The following is a 13,904-nucleotide window of genomic DNA, read 5'->3' as shown; positions in this document are numbered from 1 at the left end:
ATGGGGAGAGGGAGAAGCAGACTTCCCGCTGAGCAGGGAGCCACCATGCAGGGCTCCGTCCCAGGACCCTGGGATCATGACCTGATCCAAAGGCAGATGCTTCACCTACTGAGCCACCCAGGTGCCCCTAGATTTTATTTTTAAGTAATCTTTATACCCAATGTGGGGCTCAAGCTTACAGCCCAGAGATCAAGAGTCACACACTCCACCCACTGAGCCAGCCAGGTGCCCCCCAGCATTAGCAGAGTACTAACTAGACGCATTTTTCTGGCAGTGGGTACAGGAATGAATTGGTATCAGAGAAACCAGTCAGGTAGTAGAATTAGCTAGTAATATAGATTGAAGAAGAGGATTTGAAGGTAGGTAGTGCTAGCAGGAATTAGAAAGGTCAGGTTTCTAAGACTTCGAAAGGGGAATTCGAGATTGCATTCAAGGTGGAATTTGGTGACAGATTTCATATAGAGAGTAAATGAAGAAGGTGGATTGAGTTTTTTAACATGGGTTCTCTGGGTGAAAATTTATGATGTGAATTTTTAATAAAGGATTAAATTTCTGAGATAGAGGATATAAGAAAAAGAGTAGGTAGGAAACAGACAAGCTCAGTTTGGAACACACTGAGTTTGAGACACCTTAGGGTAATTTGTAAGTATGAATTCAACACCAAGGACAGGTTTTTTGATTATCTACATTTGGAAGGAAGTTAAAGTCACAGGAGGGGATGAGATACCCAAAAAAATATATGTTGAAGGAGGAAAGAAGGCTGGGGAATGGGGTCCTGGAGAAGTTCTCTATTAAAGGAGGAAGGAATGCACAGACAGGAGTCAAACATGTAGGGATTAAAAAGAAAAGGAGAGAAAGAGTGTTAAGCAAGTAGGAGACTGTCAACAGTGTGACTCTTAGGGTGAGCCTGAAGGGGAAGCAGCAAGTGGGCAATTCAACAGCGATTTGCAACTTTAGGCGGAACATGTGATGTTGTGGCCCCTGCTGACTGCTTGGCCATAAAGTTTAACTAGACCAGTATTCAGACTTTTAGCTAATACTGAAAATTAGTAAGGGAATGGATCCAGGTTTTGTACTTTTCATGAATGCTATTTTTACTTCTAATCCAGCCGTTGAATTAATCAGGACCTTGCCTAAGAAATAATCTACCAACCATTTGATTTAAAGCAGAGTTAGGACAGGAGCCTGTTTGTGTTAATGAAAGGATAAGCTGTGTATTTCCTTCATGGAAAAAGGGACTAGCCTATGTCCTGGTGATTCCTCAGCACCTGAGTACAGATGTGGATAGGTTTTGGTGTATCTCCTAGGAGATTGAGGTGTGCTGTGGCTCAGGCACAACATGGCTATTTAAAACTCTGCTCTTACCCAGCTAATTTATACAGACCAGAGGTTGAGCATTAACAATGTAATCTCTACTGGAAGCCCTTTTGTATAGGAGCTGATGTGAAAAGTTTGGATATATAGCAAGTAGATTGATGTCTCCTGATGTATTGCTGGATTCTTATCTAAGACCAAATCCTGGTCACAGTTTTCTTTTGCTTGCTTAATGTTTGCTGAAAATCTAACACTAGATGATAGAGGAGAATAAAAGAAAGAAAAGTCCATAACTCTGAAACAACCTTTCAGTCTTTTGAACCATGGTGTTTGCAAGTTAAATACTTGTTAATGGAGATAATCAGTTTTGATTAATGGTAATATTCCTTAATGTTTTAGATGAGATTGTACAAAGAAAGAATATCCATTTCGGAAGTAGCTTTTGAATGAGAGCACTTTTTAAATGTAAAATTGTGCAAGAAATCTACATTCAGTTTTGGTTTTGTTTACTAGGATTCATGTTCTCACAAGCTATGAAGAAATGGGTGCAAGGAAATACTGACGAGGTAAAGTCTACTTTTAGTGTAAAGAAATTCCTGTTTATAAGTGGCACCTTGTGTAAGTAAGGTTTCAGGTTTTCTCTTTCTTTAGTTCCCATGTTTAAATGGTGTGGCACATTGCTCCTTTATCCAGGATGTAACAAGAAAGGACGGGCCCTTTTTAGCATCTAACAATTGCCTCATGGGGGCAGTGCAGGATCTTTAGTTCAGAGACTCTGGCCACTGAAAAATATCCATGCCTTCAAGTTTTCATCAACCAGCAGGCATCAGTAGAAACAAAAAGCTCAAATCTTCCTCACTGTCAGTTTTCAGAAGAGACTTGCTTTTTGACTAGTTAGTTAAGTACATTGAGAGATGTGAGTGGAAAAAGAAAAATTTTTGTTTTGATCATCTAACATGAAAATAGTCATGATGTTGGGTACCCAGTAGCTGACCCTAGAAGACAGAGCATGAACAGCATATTAATGTAGCCAGAGGGTGGTCCAGGTCCGTTCATACATGGAATGTGCTTCTTATCCAAAGAAGTAGACATGATATGCATATATAGTTGTGTTAGAGCACTGATAATATAAGTCTTGGTTTTTCTAATGAATGACCATTAACAACAGTTGAATTGGGTTTTTTGTTTTGTTTTGTTTTGTTTTAGGCCCAAGAAGAGCTAGCTTGGAAGATTGCTAAAATGATAGTCAGTGATGTTATGCAACAGGCACAATATGATCAACCTTTAGAGAAGTCTACAAAGGTAAGGATGACTTGTGTTCTGATCTAGCTTGCATAAAACTGAGAAGAATTAGATTCCAGATATATAAAAATAAAAAAGAACATAAGGGATATTCCTCTGCTTTTGAAGGATTAGCTGCTCTAGAAACTGACCTCTCATCATGAACAACTAGGTAACTAACAAACTAAATGAAACAACTATTTCCAGATAGTGGACAACAGGCAAGTAGAGGTCTGTAATCCTTGAAAGAAGGGTAACATTGACATGATCCCTGCCTCACTGCCTAGAAGCAGTTTTCAAAGTTCAGGGTGGGGAGAGCCTAACAGAGTTCATAGTGTTGCTGAATTAAGGAGTCAGAAATCAAAGTTGGATAGCCCAAGGTGTCTAGAAGTCAGAGCAGGATACCAGAAAAGGAGCTTCACAGAAAGAAAGCTCTAGAGTTTATCTCCTTATGGAGGTCCCTTGAAGTCCTTGGCCAAATACTGATCTATACGTGTTTTGGGTGAAAATGCCCATGGGGAGGAAAAAACGTACTTGAAATTAGTAGGCTGAGCAATTCCTGAAACATGGGGTTAAGAATAGGTCACATCCCTACTGACCAGTATGGAATAGATCTTGTAATGTACAAGACAGTGGGTAGTGTCCTCAGAAACATTATGCCTTACCACCGGAGCTAAATTGGCCCTAGAGTAAAGCACCTTAACCAAGCTTAAAAGCAACTTTTGGAAAGGATCAGACTGCTCTTTAAGTAACAACTGCATGTCAGAACAGAGGCCAACCCTCTTTAAAGGAACACAATGAAGTTCAGCACTCAACAGTATAAAAATAACAGTGTCTGCCATCCACTGCATTACTGGGTATGCAAGGAAGCAGGAAAACTTAACCCACAATCAGGAGAAAATGCCATCTATAGAAACCACACCCTAAAAAAAATACTGAATACAAAAGAACTCAAGAAAAGGGGGGAAAGAGGAGAAAGAATCCTGTGGGACAAATGAAAGACAAATAGCCAGATAGTAGGTTTAAATGAAATCATATTAATCACCACATTAAATGTAAGTGGTCTAAATAGTCTAATTAAAAACAGAGATTGTCTGCTTAGATAGCTAATGGCAGAAGCTACTTAGTTGCTATCTGTAGGAAGCCCACTTTAAATATAAAGACATAGGCTAAAAGCAAAAGGATGGGAAAGATATAGCATGCAGACATTATCAAAGTAATTTGGCCTGCCTATATTACAAGTCAGAGTTCACTTCAAAACAAGGAACATTACCAGGCAAACAGGACGTTTTATATGAAAGGTCAGTTCATCAAGAAGACATCAAGAATCCTAAATGTGTATGCATCCAAGAACAGCTTGAAAACGCACAAAGCAAAAACTGATAGACCGACAAGGAAAATATACAAATCCATAATGACTGTTGAAGATTTCCTCAGCCCTGTCTCAGTAACGGATAGAACAACACTGTCAACCAGCTTGACCTAAGGGACCTTTATAGAACAGTGCATTCAGGAGCAGCAGAGTACATATTCTTTTGGCCTACACATAGAACACTTATCAAGATATACCATATTCTGGGCCATAAAACAAGTTTCAATAAATTATAAGGATTGAAATCATACAGTCTGTTTTCTCACCACAAAGGAATTAAACAAGAAGTCAATTACAGAAGGATATGTGGAAAATCCCCCAAGTATTTGGAAATTAAGCAGCATACTTCTTAGTCTTCCATTGGTCAAAGAAGAAATCAAAATGGAAGTTAGAAAATACTTTGGACTGAATTAAAATGAAAATACAACAGTATTTGTGGAATACTGCTAAAGCAGTCCTTAGAAGGAAATTTATAGCATTAAATGTTTATATTAAATAGACAAAAAATAGTTTTCAGTCTTCTATCTTAAACTAGGAAATGAGTAAATTAAATTCAAAGAAAGAAGGAAATATTAAAGATAAAAGTGAATATCCGGAGTACTTGGGGCTTAGTCAGTTAAGCATCCAACTCTTGATCTCAGCTCAGGTCTTGATCTCAGGGTCATGAGTTCAAGCCCTATGTTGGGCGGGCTTTTAAAAAAAAAGGGGGGGTGAATATCAATTACATAGATAATAGCGAAAAATCAAAATCTGGCTCTTTAAAAAGACAAATTGATAAACCTCTAACACAACTAACTGGGGGCGGGGGGAGGCGGGGGAGAAGAGATCAGATGAATTACCAATACCAGGATTGAAAGAGGGGGCATCACTACAGATCCTCTCTTCAAGCCAGACATTCCCAGTTTCCTCAGCAGTTTTAACTTTCTCTAACTCATGTTCCTTATGAAGGCATTAAACTACTCATATCTTATTTACATCAGCAGAAATTGGGAATCAGAATTAAATATGTTCAGATGACATCCCACATAACCCACAGTAGTTCGGAGGGCTTGCATTTAGATTGAGGCCCAGCATCCCCCTTTCTTTGCCAGCTGTTTCTCAGAATTGTCATTACCAGAGCTTGGTTTAATTTTGAACTTTGCACTGAGCTGATTCACACCAAAGTTCTGTTCACTTGTGCAGATTCTATCCTCTTTTCTGTGTAAGGGTGATAATTTTTATCTATAATTATCTTCACTGGCTCAGGCAAACCTAAAGTAGCAAAGAGCAAGGTAAAGGTGTATGAATTTGTGATTCCCCATTATCTTTGAGGATCAAATGTTTAACAATATGAAAATGTCCTTTTAGGCACCATTTTAGAAAGCAGATATTTAAAATTAAGGCTTGGGCACCTGGGTGACTCACATGGTTAAGTGTCTGCCTTCGGCTTAGGTCATGATCTCCAGGTCCTAGGATCGAGCCCCGCATCAGGCTCCCTGCTCAGCAGGGAGTCTGCTTCTCCCTCTTCCTCTGCCCCTCCCCACTGCTCCTACTCTCTCTGTCTCAAATGAATAAATAAAAAATTCTTTAAAAAAATTAAAATAAAATTAAGGCTTTTCATTGTTCAGATTTTATTACCCTGTGCTTTTTATTTTTAGGATACACAGATATATTTTGCTGTATTTTGTTTTTAAGCTTTGCTGGCCCTTCTCTTTGGCTGCCTAAGATCTCTGTCCCGCGCAACCTCAGGGATCCGCTGCATATTGGTGTGGAAAAAGTGCTAGGCTAAACAGAACTTGTTCATTCCACTTGTAGTGCACATATGTGACCTTTTGCAAGTTACTTTCCTTTTCCAAGTCTTATTTTCCTCATCAGTAGATTGGAGAAATTGGACAAGATAGTCTCATAAGATCCCCTTCTGATTCTCTTTCCATGATTATATGAACGTAAGACATCCTATTTCCACGAAAGAATACCCAGCCTCTCTAGCCCATGTTGAAACCTCTCTGCTTTGAACGTCCTACTTTACGCTTGTCTGTGAAATGTACTTGGGCATTTAACATAAACTACCAGTGTACTTGGGCATTTAACATAAACTACCTCACAGCATTTCTGAATTGTTTCATGTGTATAGGTCCCAAGGACCTTGTCTCCTGGGATGTTTGTTTCCTCCCCAGTGCTGTGAATAAAGGGTCTCCGCCTCAGGACCCTGGTGTTAGGTGGCTAGAAATCAAAGTTCTTTTTTTCTTTCTAAAGATGTTGGAGTATTTTGTATTACGGCTCTCCTGATTTAATGAATCCCCTGTGGATTTGTCATTTAAGTTGTTTTGGGGTTTTCCCTGTTACAAACAATACTTGAATGAATGTGTGTGTATAACTCTATGCTCTATGGTTAATTCCTAGAAACAGAATTACTCTATCAAAGAGTAGCTATTTTGTTCTAGTATCTGTTGCCAAAAGGGAAAGATAAAAGCAGATCTGGGTGCCAGTCGTTGTTACTGTTACGTAACCTTAGGGTGAGTTGCTTGACCTTTTTAAGCTTCTGTTCATTCATATGTAAATGAAGATAATTCTAGCGTTTTACCTCAAGATTGTAGTCAGAGCCTGGCTGTCATAAGTGCTGGTATGTAGTAAACACTGAGTGTTGGTTCCCTTCTTAATCTGTAATGATAATATGTTACTGGTTATAAAAATGTGCCTTACCCTTTTCTTTTTCTTTTTTTCAGCTATGACTCAAGACCTGAGATAAAGGAAATCTGCTTTTGAAAAATAAGAGAACTTTTTTCCTTTGGTTGGATTCTTCAACACAGCCAATGAAAACAAAGCACTGTATTTCTTTTCACTGATATATCACTGTTGTTCCCAAGAAAGAATGGCAGACAATCCTAGACTTCCATCATAAGCAGAGTGACATGCAGACATATTTGCTGCACATGATGCTCTCACAGTGAAAGTCATAAAGAGACAAAGTGGTATTGTTTACATTACTAGAAAATTAATAGCTTTCCAATGGCAATAACCCATTTATGAAAGAGTTTTAGTCCACTGGAATAGACAGGGACCACATACTGTGGGAGGTAGATGAGCGTAGAGCTGATATTTGATGCACATTCTGTAGTGGTGGCCCAGCCCTCCAAGTATCCTAAAGCAGGTACCAGAAGTGCTTTGCTTTGGCCTCCTAAACACACAGGTGAGTCAGCCCCTCCGAGAGCCAGGCAGCTCCGAGCGGTGGTGCGGTGCTAGTGGGTTGTTCTCCTTCAGTAGAACGGGGCCAGGGCTCCCTGGCGGTCTTCCTTCACAGAGGCATTAATGTGGAAGGAAGCTAGCCGACAGGTCAAGTCTCCGTGACATTGTCCTTCCCTTTGGTGACAGTATGCAATTTTCACGTTTTAATTGCTCCTGAGATGCAGTATACTGAAAACCATCTCCCCTGCTAAACAAAAAGATGAGTCTCCTTTACATTGAGCGTGAAGACTTGCTCTTCTGGAATACTCTGCTCCAAGTTACTTAACTTTTCCTTCAGAATACATGTGGAAAAGAAGGAAGAGTAACAATCACTCCAGTTTCCCCCTGTGATATCTTGGACAAATGTCTATACCTAGATTGTATGGTTTTTGTTTTGTTTTTTCTTTTTTTTCTTTTTTTTTTTTTTTTAAGATTGGCAAGCAAGGGTTGGGGTGGGAGGAGGCAGGAAAAATACTCAGCCTTGACCGCCTCCCCTTTCTTTGCTGTGAGCTGGGAAGTGTGCAGCTGGTGGCCTTTTTTCGTTCTGTCTTCAGGAGAGTAGGAGACTCCCTCACTGCACTCCCACTCAGTCAGCTAGTGGGTGTGGACCTCGCTGCCATCAGCAGGGCCACCCCACTGGCAAGCACACTCCACCGGCCAGGCGAGGCCAGTGCCTCTTCACTGCACATGACTGAGGGAGAAGAACGTTCTCTTAGATGTTACTGCTTTTGCTCAGACTTTGCAAAAAAAAAAAAAAAAAGATCTCTATATAAATATATAATTATTAATCACCTCTGTCCTTGAGAAAGTCTTGAATGAATAGAGAATTTATTTCATTGCAATATATGATTGTATAGAGGGACACTGTTTCATCGACAGAAGAAGCAAAAAGGCTGTGTATTAGTTTTTGGTACTATGTACCACCTCTGTTATTCTTCTAAAGCGAAGTATTCATGTACTTAAACCATATTCTATTTAATTGTGTTTGATTTTAAAAATATATATATATGAGAATTATATTTAAAATTGTGTCAACTTTCTGCTTTCAGGGCACTTACGGTCCTTCTACTGAAATGTGTTGATTCTTCCAAATATTTCCATTTGCTTTACAAAAACCCAGACATGAGCCACTCCTGGACTTAGCCTTGTGTTTGGAGTGTTCGGCATAGACCTGAGGTTTTATTAGGTGTATTTGCTGTGATTAACGCATTTTGTTCTTTTAACAAAATATTTCCATTCTTTCACTTTGCTTCAACCTTTAACAGAAAAGCAATATAAAGGTCATAGAATAAAATGTGGTTTTGGGTGACTCTTACTGCCTGAGCATGTTTTGCAATAACAATTTCTGTAAGACTCTAGGCTGTTTAAACTCGTGCTTTCAGTTAATATGTAGTAATTTCTTTGTATACGTTTTGTGCTTCTGAGCTAGATATGTCCGTAGTCGTAAGGTTCTTATAAAGAGAAGAATAGCAAGTTGAAGACTTGGTTACTTTCTTCTGCCCCACCTGCTGTGGGACACAGAAGCAGATTTATACATAAATACTGTATGCGAATTTAATATTTGATCAGAAGTATGATCCTTGTACTTACATTAAAATTGGAATTGGATTCAGCCTGACTTTGAGCACCACTGAGTTCCAGGCTCTATGCAGTGCGCCCACAAAATATGAGGCCTCGGCAGGATTTTCATAGGCTCGAGGAATCCGTTGAGCATCTATTTTTATCACGTTGCTGATCTCAACGCAAACTGTTGGAAAAGATGTTAGTGCAAAAGGGGTACCTTTTGTAACTTGCCATGTCTTCACTCCTGTAAGATTTGAGGAAAGTAAAAAGCAAATGTCAACCAAGTCCAGCGAAGAGCAATAAAACAGGGAGCAACTTTTTGTAACTTTTTCAACTTGGGTTTTTCAGTATTCGGTAGAGCTTTATGAAAGGTAAGTAATGCACACTTCTGGAGCTGTGACGAGTTCGGTAGGAATTTGGAGGGAAAGTCACTCTGAATTGTAGACAATTACAGACGACCTTGTTTTAAGTACCAGCACCTAAGCACCTGCTGAAGCAGCTGACCTCTCTCTCTCTGCTGATACTCTTTGGGGGTGCCAGCCTGACTCACACTGACCCCGCCCTCATTCCTACAAAATCAGTCTGAAGTGACTTTTTATGACATGAACCAAAAGGACCTTGACGAAAGTACTACCAGACTGTTCTAATTAACTCATGATCATGCGTCCTCAGCATGTTTGCAAAATACCCCTACATCCGGGAGAATTTTTCTTTAGCAAACCTTTGGTCATTTTGTGAATTCCCTCAAAATGGAATCCTCAACTAATGGAGCTAAAAGACACTCCCTCGTTTCTATAGTGAGGAATTACTCAGGCCTTCTGGACCAGGGCCTTTTCATGCTTCCCAACATCCTTCCAAAGGATAAACACCATCCCTGCTTTTAGCAACTATAATAAACCCAGAAATAGAGGGCATTTCTATCAATGAGTAACTGATAATAAGCTTTAAATGATGGAGGGCAGTGATTATTATGAAATAGGTACATGCTGACCACTTCTATGGACTAGGCAAGACTTCTGTCCTTTGGCTGGAACTGTAAGTGGGAGTAAATCTCAGCGAAACCCTCAAGGTTCCAAACTTAAAGATGCACACTAATAATTACCTCATGAGGCCCCTCATAGATAAGCACTGTGGGTACTAAAAAGGCCTCTCTGCTGGGGCAGGGTTGGGAATGGCTGGGAGTAAAAAGTATGGTATTCTATGGGTTTGGGGCAGGTGGAAATGGCCATGGCGTAGCGAGTGTTGGAGGAATCCATATAAGCAAAAGCCAGACCTTCATGCTCAGGGAGGAAGAAGTTCATCTGCTTGCCTGTCAGGGTAGTGAGTATTTCTGCCTTAGTAACTGTATGCAACCAAATTATTTCCTCAGTATGTTCCCCTCAAACCGCCTGCTCTGGTACAGTGAGGGTGTCTGAACTCACCTGGAAAATTAAGCCCCTTGCCCAAGGGTGGTAGTGCACCCACTCCCCCAACCCCAGGCACTGCTGAGACACGTACACCATTGCTGCTTAGTTGTACCCTGTGTTCGTGAGCACAGGCTGGGGCAGCTGGGCCCTCTGGGCCTTTGGTGGGCAGGCAAGGTGCCTAGAAAAAGCCGGCTTAAGTTCAGCTCAGAGAAAGCTGGGAATTGCCAAGGAGCAGATGGGATTGTGGTGACCGGCATTTCCCCGACTTCAGGTATCTGAGTCCCCCATCTTGAATGTTTCTTCAGGCTCACCCCCTAGATGGCCTCTGCCTAGTCACAGTAAGAGTCCTGCCCACGATGCAACTCGTGGAAAGGCCCTAGCTAAACAGCGCCATGGGCTTCCACCCTGTGTAGCTCTGAGCACCCGGCCGGCCTGGTGTGCTCACCAGAACCCAGTGGGCTCCACCCACACCTTGGGTTTCCTCCTCTTGACAGAGAGCAACCTTTTGTTCCTTCTAATGACAGAGCCACTGGTTTAGCAAATGTTTGCCCATTCCGAAGTCTTTTAATGTCTACTATGCCAGGCTCTGTTTACAGTGCAGGGACACGGGAAATAAGACAAACTTCTGGGCCGCCTGGAGCTTCCATCCTACTGAGGAGGAGATAGAAGTTGGAGCTCCATCTATAATTGCTGGTACTTTTTGACTCAAGATAGCCTTTTGAGCCTATGATTTAACACCCTTTCCTTACAGAGCCCTGCAGGGGGTCACTAAGCTTTCCTGACCCATAAAGGAGACCCACAGGGTAGAAGGGGCCTAAGGTGGGGTTGCTCTTCCAAGAGCACCCACCCCTCGAGGACTGGCTGCCCCGCCGTTCCATTTACTCCCTGCAAAATGAGAACTCAGGTGTTGAGCACCTGGCTGACGACAAGGGGCGGCACCTGATGTCTGAGGCCATCAGGCAAGTTCTGAGTGGGGGAGGCGAAGAGGAGGCCAAAGGATCAGTCTCAGCCCCCTGGGGGCTCTCTGCAGAGCTTGGGGAAATGTGAATTCTTAGAAACAAGAAGGCTAGTAGTGTAAAATTACTACCTGCACGTGAGACAAAATCCCAGCCTTGGAAGAACCTAGCTAGCAACTGAGCTGATTCCATGAGGTGATCAGCTCTTTCTGAGTTGCTTTCATGATAATGACAACAAGCAGCAGAACTGAGTACTTAACACTGTGCCAGGCCCTGGAAAGGTAAGTACCTACTCTTCCCCTCGTATGAGGGAGGCTGAGGCTCCAGAGGCCAAGGAAGCCAATCCAGGCAGTGAACCTGCTCTCTTCCCCACCACCCTGCTCTGTCGTAAGTCGCCTTTGGCTCTTCTCTCATTGTGCTGCTTGTTGGTACTCATAAAAGACTAGTATAGCAGATGCTGAAGGTTTCCAGAAAAGGGGACCGTGGCTTTGAAACATTCCATCCATCGCTTTAAAGCAGCAGTTCTTAAACTTTCACGTGCATCAGGATGCCCTGGAGAAACTTGTTAAACCATGGATTTCTGGGCCTAACCCCAGTTCTGATTTAATCGGTCTGGGGTAAGGGCTGAGAATTAGCATTTTTAACACATTTCCAGGTGATGCTACTGCTGCTTTTGAGACCAGACCAGAGAATCAGAGACCAGACTTTTGAGAATCACTGCCTTCCAATCGTTCCTGTAAATTGGGAACTGAATATTTTAATTTGCTTTTATTGGAAATGCCCATGCTACACAGAAATGGAATTTGAGGCTTATTACTCGTGAGTCGCTAAAACAAGCACATGTATCCTTTATTAGCATTCAGATGTTAACGCCAGGAACAAACACCCAAACGCCACCCCACTGTCTCAGTCACTGAGCAGGTCTGAGACCATCGAGGCAAGTGTCTCCGGCTGGGGTAAGACTTAGAAGAAGCCACAGTCTAGTCTCAGCCCCACGGTCTCCTTCCCCACTTTCTGCCCACCCTGTGCCCCGTGCCTTTGCCGGCGCAGTGCTCCTGACATGTTCCTCCAGGGCTGAGACTTCGGGCTGTTGGGATCACACCCAAGGCCCCAATGGAATCTTGGGTGCAATCCCTGTCTGGTCCATTTCTTTCCACTGTGTCCCCCAGCTCCTTGATGCCAGCTGCCCTCTAAGGTCTTGACCATGCCTTTCCTGACCTATCTCCCTTGCTGTCCTCCTTTTTAAGTCCCTCCCACAGGACACTGGTACCTTGTTCTTCCTTTCTGCCCCTCTTCATCTCCCTCCCCGTTTCTTCAGCACATATTTCCTGGGCACTTGTTATATGCCTCTTCTACTTACTTGGGGTACAGCAGTCCCCAGAACACACATACTGCCTGTCCTCCTTGCAGTCTAGAAAACAATGACTATGCATGCGATGAGTGTTACGGGAGAGCATGAGAAACCTGTTGGGGGCAGTCTAGGTGGACCCCTCTTTGTGATTCACAGACTTCCTGATCATCACAGTCTTCCTCCAGAGCGTGTCCATTCTGCATGTATCTCTTGCCTCAAGATACCCTTTCTTCCCAGTCCCGACACACCCCCTTCCCCCCACAACTGGACCCGGACTCCATATTGGCATATTGGCATGACTGCCCCCTGCTGGCCAGTGCTGTTCCCATATCCTTGCTCCACATCCTCCATTGCCATGTGGGGAGGTGCCCCTACCTGGCTCCAGGACACTCCCAGCTATGTTTCTCCAAGTCCTTGATGCATCACTGCTTCATTCCCACCCCCAAGACACTTGACTGTCCATGATAATGATCCACCTGGCAACCCAGCTTAGAGCTCTTTGGCCTTCTTCGTTCTCAAGAACGTATTTTACTCTTCAGTCTCACCCGTAACTAGGTCTTGTCATCTCCTGCAACTGCTCTACTACCTCTGGTTGGTCTCTCCTCACATTTTAGCCCACCATAACCACCAACGATGCAAGAAACGTCATAGACTCCTACTGGAATGGGTGAAAAGAGAGGTGGGAAGAACCTTCGTAATCATTCCAGGAGTGTGCCTCACTATTACAAGAGTTAGGTTTTGTAAACCAGCCTTTCAAAGAGCAACTTCAAAAGCAATAAGTGAATACTTTTGTTGTAAGGATTATAAACTTGCACCTACATGATAAGTTGAGGGTGGGGGGGAGAACTGTCCTATTGTGGTGACTTGGATCAAACTTTCCAATGACAATGTCAGACAAGTATTCTTAAATGCTGCATCTCAGACAACTTAGATGCAATTGAAAGATATATATTTGAAGAAAGAGGCTCTGGATATGATGAAGATATTGATGTCCAAGATGCATGTAGAGATGGAATAAAATTGTTACTTGACATGTAAGAATGGGGGGGAAAGCAATATTTTGTATTAAGGTATTATTGTATATAATGTTATTTTAAATATGCATGTGTAACTAAATAAATTAAATATTATAATTCGACATCTGACTATTTCATCGACATTCCTAAGAGTTTAAATTTATCCGGATTGATCCCTTAATTTTTAAAAATGTTTTCATTGGGGCGCCTGGGTGGCTCAGTTGGTTAAGCGACTGCCTTCAGCTCAGGTCATGATCCCAGGGTCCTGGGATCGAGCCCCGCATCGGGCTCCCTGCTCGGCGGGAAGCCTGCTTCTCCCTCTCCCACTCCGCCTGCTTGTGTCCCCTCTCGCTGTCTCTCTCTCTCTCTCTCTCTCTCTGTCAATTAAATAAATAAAATCTTTAAAAAAAAATAAAAAAATAAAAAAATAAAAATAAAAAT

At 42.2% G+C, this 13,904-nt stretch overlaps 1 protein-coding gene across 1 annotated transcript in view; it reads left to right on the top strand.

Annotated features, from left to right (window-relative positions):
* Positions 1-13,585, top strand: part of AKAP10 (A-kinase anchoring protein 10) — an 87,367-nt gene extending 73,782 nt beyond the window's left edge. The window contains exons 13-15 of the mRNA XM_028089510.2: positions 1,828-1,880; positions 2,521-2,616; positions 6,673-13,585. Of these exons, the coding sequence (XP_027945311.1) occupies positions 1,828-1,880; positions 2,521-2,616; positions 6,673-6,678 (155 nt within the window). The 3' untranslated portion in view covers positions 6,679-13,585. The remainder of the gene's footprint in view (positions 1-1,827; positions 1,881-2,520; positions 2,617-6,672) is intronic.
* The last annotated feature ends 319 nt before the right edge of the window (positions 13,586-13,904 follow it).

This window comes from Eumetopias jubatus, unplaced genomic scaffold (genome assembly GCF_037043125.1).
Source record: "Eumetopias jubatus isolate StellerSeaLion01/CBP00866 unplaced genomic scaffold, mEumJub1_p1.0 scaffold_10, whole genome shotgun sequence".
In the NCBI taxonomy this organism is placed as follows: Eukaryota; Metazoa; Chordata; class Mammalia; order Carnivora; family Otariidae; genus Eumetopias; species Eumetopias jubatus.
The sequence above is the reverse complement of the archived record's forward strand: the minus strand, read 5'-3'. Positions and strand labels throughout refer to the sequence as shown.